The 6062-nt window shown below is 45.2% G+C and overlaps 1 protein-coding gene across 1 annotated transcript in view; it reads right to left on the bottom strand.

Moving 5' to 3' along the window:
• Window positions 1-3931: 3931 nt before the first annotated feature.
• Window positions 3932-6062, bottom strand: part of CUNH7orf57 (chromosome unknown C7orf57 homolog) — a 253398-nt gene continuing 251267 nt past the window's right edge. Inside the window, exon 8 of the mRNA XM_073549840.1 lies at window positions 3932-4143. Within this exon, the coding sequence (XP_073405941.1) occupies window positions 4133-4143 (11 nt within the window). The 3' untranslated portion in view covers window positions 3932-4132. The remainder of the gene's footprint in view (window positions 4144-6062) is intronic.

The raw sequence follows: 6062 nt of genomic DNA, 5'->3' as shown, positions 1-6062 counted from the left end.
TGGCAGAATGGTTTTTGCAGGCTGTAAGTTTTCCTGAAGAGATGGGTTTCAGGTTCCGTTTGAAGGATCCGAGGGTGGTGGATAATTGGACGCGTTGAAGGGTGGAATTCCAGAGGATGGGGGATATTCAGGAGAAATCTTGGAGGCGGTTGTGTGAGGAACGAATAAGTGTGGAGGAGCGTAGGAGGTCTTGGGCGGATCGAAGATTATGTGAGGAAAGATAATGGGAGATTAGTTCAGAGATATAAGGAGGGGACAGGTTGTGGATGGCTTTGTAGGTCAGTGTTAGTAGTTTGAACTGGATTCTTTGGGGAATTGGAGCCAGTGGAGGGATTTCCAGAGGGGAGAAACAGGGGAGTAGCGAGAAGAGAGGTGGATTAGTCGGGCAGCAGAGTTGAGGACAGACTGGAGTGATGCAAGAGAGTTAGCAGAGAGGCCAAAGAGGAGAGTGTTGCAGTAGTCAAGGTGGGAGATGATGAGGGAGTGTACAAGAGTTTTAGCAGATTGAGGGCTGAGGAAGGGACGGATTCTGGAAATATTTTTGAGTTGGAGACTACAGGAGGTGGCAAGAGTTTGGATGTGCGGTTTGAAAGACAGGGCATAGTCAAGAGTTACTCTGAGGCAGTGGATTTCTGGAGTAGGAGAGAGCGTGATGCCGTTTACCATAATAGATAGATTGGGTAGGGAATATATGTGAGCTGGAGGAAGGATGATGAGTTTGGTTATGTCTACATTGAGTTTTAGGAAGCAAGAGATGAAAAAGGAGGATATGGCTGATAGACACTCTGGGATTCTGGACAGCAGAGAGGTGACAACTGGGCCAGAGAGGTAGATCTTAGAGTCATCTGCATACAGGTGGTACTGGAAGCCATGGGACTTTAAGAGTTGTCCTAGGCCAAGGGTATGGATGGAAAAAGTAGGGGCCCCAGGACAGAGCCTTGGGGGACTCCAACAGAGAGAGGGCGGGATGAGGAAGTAGTGTGGGAGTGGGAAACGCTAAATGTGCAGCCGGAAAGGTATGAGGCGATCAAGAACAGGGATCTCAGCTTAGCACTGTTAGCCACTCCTATCTAATATATAAAGCTCAAGTGTGTGTGTGTGTGTGTGTGTGTGTGTGTGTGTATGTCCGGGATTGGCATCCACACCGTCGCAGCTACAGCCACAAAATTTGGCACAGTCACACGTCTGGACCCCGAGAGTGTCCTAAGCTATGTTATGAGGCAAAATTTTAACCCCGCGCGCTCCAATTCACCAATTTTGCCCCTAACTACATAATGGGGAAAAAGTGTGTATCAAGCCCCGCCCCTCATTGTCATAATGGATGCCATGGCGACGCTGATGTCATCATAGATTGCAAGCCCCGCCGCTCATTATGATGTCATAATGGTTGACTATGGGATGGAAGATGTGTGATGGGTATATGGGCACTGGACTATGGGATGGAGGATATGTATGATGGGTATTTGGGTACGGGACTATGGGATGGCGGATATGTATGATGGGTATATGGGCATGGTACTATTAGATGAAGGATGTGTGATCGGTATATGGGCACTCGACTATGGGATGGCGAATATGATGGGTATATGGGCACTCGACTATGGGATGGAGGATATGTATGATGGGTATATGGGCACGGGCCTATGGGATCGTGGATATGGGGAAAAAGTGTGTATCAAGCCCCGCCCCTCATTATGATGTCATAATGGTTGCCATGGCGACACTGATGTCATCATAGATTGCAAGCCCCGCCGCTCATTATGATGTAATAATGGTTGACTATGGGATGGAAGATGTGTGATGGGTATATGGGCACTGGACTATGGGATGGAGGATATGTATGACGGGTATATGGGCATGGGACTATGGGATGGCGGATATGTATGATGGGTATATGGGCACTGGACTATGGGATGGCGGATATGTATGATGGGTATATGGGCACTGGACTATGGGATGGAGGATATGTATGACGGATATATGGGCACGGGACTATGGGATGGAGGATATGTTTGATGGGTATATGGGCATGGGACTATAGGATGGAGGATGTGTGATGGGTATATGGGCACTCGACTATGGGATGGAGGATATGTATGATGGGTATATGGGCACTGGACTATGGGATGGCGGATATGTATGATGGGTATATGGGCACTGGACTATGGGATGGAGGATATGTATGACGGATATATGAGCACGGGACTATGGGATGGAGGATATGTTTGATGGGTATATGGGCATGGGACTATAGGATGGAGGATGTGTGATGGGTATATGGGCACTCGACTATGGGATGGAGGATATGTATGATGGGTATATGGGCACGGGCCTATGGGATCGTGGATATGTATGATGCGTATATGGGCACGGGAGTATGGGATGGAGGATAATTATAATTTGCTATAACTAACCACAGTTAATTACTATGCCTGGGCAATGCCGGGCTCTTCAGCTAGTCCCCTATATAATTTGGGTCCTGACTGACACACATCGTCAGAGTAGCTTTTGCTAGATGGCTGGGAGGATAGTAGCTGGTGTTTATATGAGAAGGCGTTTGATGGGTTTATCTGTGACTATTGGTTGGTTTAGTAAGTGTGATAATCCCTTTTACTTCTACTTTGGTTTTACCCCTTCCTCCACTCCCTGTTGCATTCCTCTGTTATATATGAGTGAATATTTCTATGCCTGGTACTTTCTGATTCCAATGTTCAAGTTACCTTGTAAACCCCCTGTTACACAGTGATATCGCTAGCAATATCACTGTAAAGTCACCAATTTTGTGACGTAGAAGCGATATTGCTAGTGATATCGCTATGTCTGATACTTACCTCCGACCGGCTCCCCCGCTGCTCATCTCTGGTCGCGCGAGAACGTCCTGGATCATTTCTCGTCGGGCGCTTCCTGTGGCGCCAACGAGCGGCGCGTGCGGGAGGACGTCAGGATCGCCTCGTCTGACAGTTAAGTAGCGACCCCCGACCGCTGCTATGTCGCTGGTGAGATCTGCCTGTGTGGCAGCTCACTAGCGACCACTTAGCGATGCACCAGCGATCCATATCGTTGTCGGGATCGCTGGTGCATCGCTAAGTGTAACGGTACCCTTAGTCTGGTTGGTGTATGATGGTGCACAACTACTCCCCTCTTCCCTGGGTGAGGGAAGGGTACAGACGGAGGGCAGATTCAGGAGATAAGTCAAGGTACGTGGCCCTGGCATCTCTAACTTCAGAAGTAACTCGGGGAACAGTGTGAGCTAGGGCGCCCCCTTGTGTTTGGGACAGCGAAGGAGCCCCTGGTCACGGGACACCCGACAACAAAGTTGTGACAACTGATGTGCAAAAACCAGCTTTACTGCACGTTCATAAAACTTTTAAGACAAGTCAGGTGTTTTGATCAGTGGGCATCCATGTGCTGATCTCCTGTGAGTCTAAAAACGGGCACAATAAAAATAATAATGTGGCCCTGATTCATGAAGACTGACATTTTGTACACCAGGCTTCACGAAGAATGCGCTAGAGTAAGATGCTCCAATTTCATTAAAAAGCACAACCAACTACCATGGGCCTTTGCAAGAAATGTTCTCTAGACACTTCTGTCATAATTAATGCCACTTTTGTTGTGTAAGTTATGAATTTGTCAACCACACTTGGACACGAGTCAATCGAGTGTTACCCATTTTTCAAAAGTGCCCAGTTCGGGTGTAAAGCGCCAAAATGTTGTTAAATTTTTCCGCAATTTCAAGTTGATCAAAAATTTAACATTACAAATTGTTTTACTGCAGAATTCTGGTGACAACGGTTTTATGAACTAGGGCGTATGACACTGGCTTCACATATTCACACAGTTGTGTACTTTATGATGATACTAATAACCTGGGTATGTATGAGCTGTGTAGGGATTAAATGTGTTATGTCCAAATGTTGGCACACAATAGTATTCGTTTAGTATTTATTTTAATTTGACCAAACTACAAGGCAACATGAAAATTAATTACATTATAAACAATAAAACGGTATGGTGCTGCTTGAAATTGACTAAATCTACTTTGCTTAAGGTGTGGAATGTTTTGTTTAGTTTTCTAAGTATCCAGTTTTGGATCCTTTGTGGCAGACTCTATGGGCAGACACTTGTTTTCTTAATTGAAACCTGAGAAACAAAGAAAAAAAAACATTTGTTATGGAAGAGTTAATTCATACTAATACATGGCATATTATGGTATGTAAAATCCAGTGTAATTACAACATATTACTATGACTTCATTTTTTGCATTTTTTCACCATTGTAAGAAAGAAAATCTTATGTCAAGAACATGGACGTAATTAAAGCCATAATCTGTCAATAGTAACTAGGGTAGTTACAAAGCAAGAAGGAACTAAGGTCATTTCTCCCATGGAGAGAAAGGAGGGTTAGTAAGATCTTGCAGCCCTATACACTGTATATACAGAAAACCCTATCCCCCCATACTCAAATAAGGCAGCTGTCACTGAGGCTGTATTCACACACTGTGGCCATGGTGCACTTTTTGCTGCATTTTGCCTTATCATAATTCAAAATTCCACCTGCTTTGGAGGTAGAATGGACCCCCACTCATCTTTGGCCCCTGTGCGGCCGCACAGGTTGGACCAATGGTATGCCCTCCCCTGTATGCACCCTTAATCCACAACTACTCCCATAATTACAAAAAACATACTAAAATCATTCAAATAATGTTAAAAGTAGAATAATCCAAAAGTGCACGGCACAAGCATAATTTTACGAAGGTCGTCAAACACAAAATGAAGCGCAACATGCTAAGTATAGATAGAAATCACAATAATGTATATCTTACTGCGAGTCGAGGGTGTATCTTGTCATACATACAATTTTGCATGACTTTTGGATATGGGATGGATCCCCACTCCATCTTAAAACAACCATACCTACAGTAAACCTAGGCACTAGAGTAAATAAATAAACAAAACACACTATTTTGGTTGTTCAACTGGCCACAGCTTTATTTAAATCACAAGAATAAAACAACTACAGTATGGGCCCTGTGAAGTGCTAGTACATTGGTATTCACAAGTCCTGTGATACCCCCAGCTGTCTGACATAGCACCAGGACCGTCATAAAAGGGCGGCACGTCCTGGCTTGCCATTCAAGCATAGCCAGTAAAATTTCAGGGCACCAATGACGCCATTATCCTCACTACTGTGTTTAACCACTGTGCCCGCCCCTGATTGACGTTACCATTACAACATCCTTGAGGCTGGCCACCAAAGCCTAGCCTGTTCACCACCATGAGGTTTTTACCACTTCTAGTTAAAATGAGTCCACCTTAACTTGTCCGCAGCTTTCACCTGACTCCTAAATCGCCACAAAGAGGCCATTTGACACCTTAAATGGACTCGACTGCCACCCCATCATAAGGTCAAAGTCAGTGATAGGCAATGTTATGTTATATGCTGCAACAATAAATGAGAAGCCACCTGCTCTTCTACAACAGTTACAGACAGACACTGCTCTCAAATCACCAGCTGCACATAAATAGAAATATAATACGTAGGTCTAGTATAAGCTGCCTGCAGCCATAGGTGTATGTGTAGCAGACTGCAAGTTCTGTATTCCAATCAGTCATGCAACGTACATACAATAGACGAGAGACAGGGCTGAAAACTGGGCCTATGATACAGTATGTCTTCCAGAGCAAGGTGCAGCATCACACTAGGAGTGCCCACTGTATGCCCCGCCATGTGCCGAGTTATTAGTGCTGTGAGGTAGCGCTGTCATTCACATAGGGGATCACTCGCTTAGCCGCCACAAAACCTGATCCGGCATGGGTTTTCCATAAAAACATTATAGTCCATGCGGTTTATTTCTGCAGCATAAACCAAAGCAAGCAACATAAAGTTCATATCAGCATAGCGTCCTTGACAGAGCTTCTCTCTGTCCTCCCTGTGGTCACACAGGTTGGCATACACAGGCTCTTCAGCCTCATAGTTATCTCACCCACGTACGGGTTTCCTCATGGCTGTTTCTCCATGTTGCAGACATCCATTCCCTCCCGGGAATCACCAGGCACATG

Source organism: Dendrobates tinctorius, unplaced genomic scaffold (genome assembly GCF_039654945.1).
Source record: "Dendrobates tinctorius isolate UK_male_01 unplaced genomic scaffold, ASM3965494v1 ptg000162l, whole genome shotgun sequence".
Lineage (NCBI taxonomy): Eukaryota > Metazoa > Chordata > Amphibia > Anura > Dendrobatidae > Dendrobates > Dendrobates tinctorius.
The sequence above is the reverse complement of the archived record's forward strand: the minus strand, read 5'-3'. Positions and strand labels throughout refer to the sequence as shown.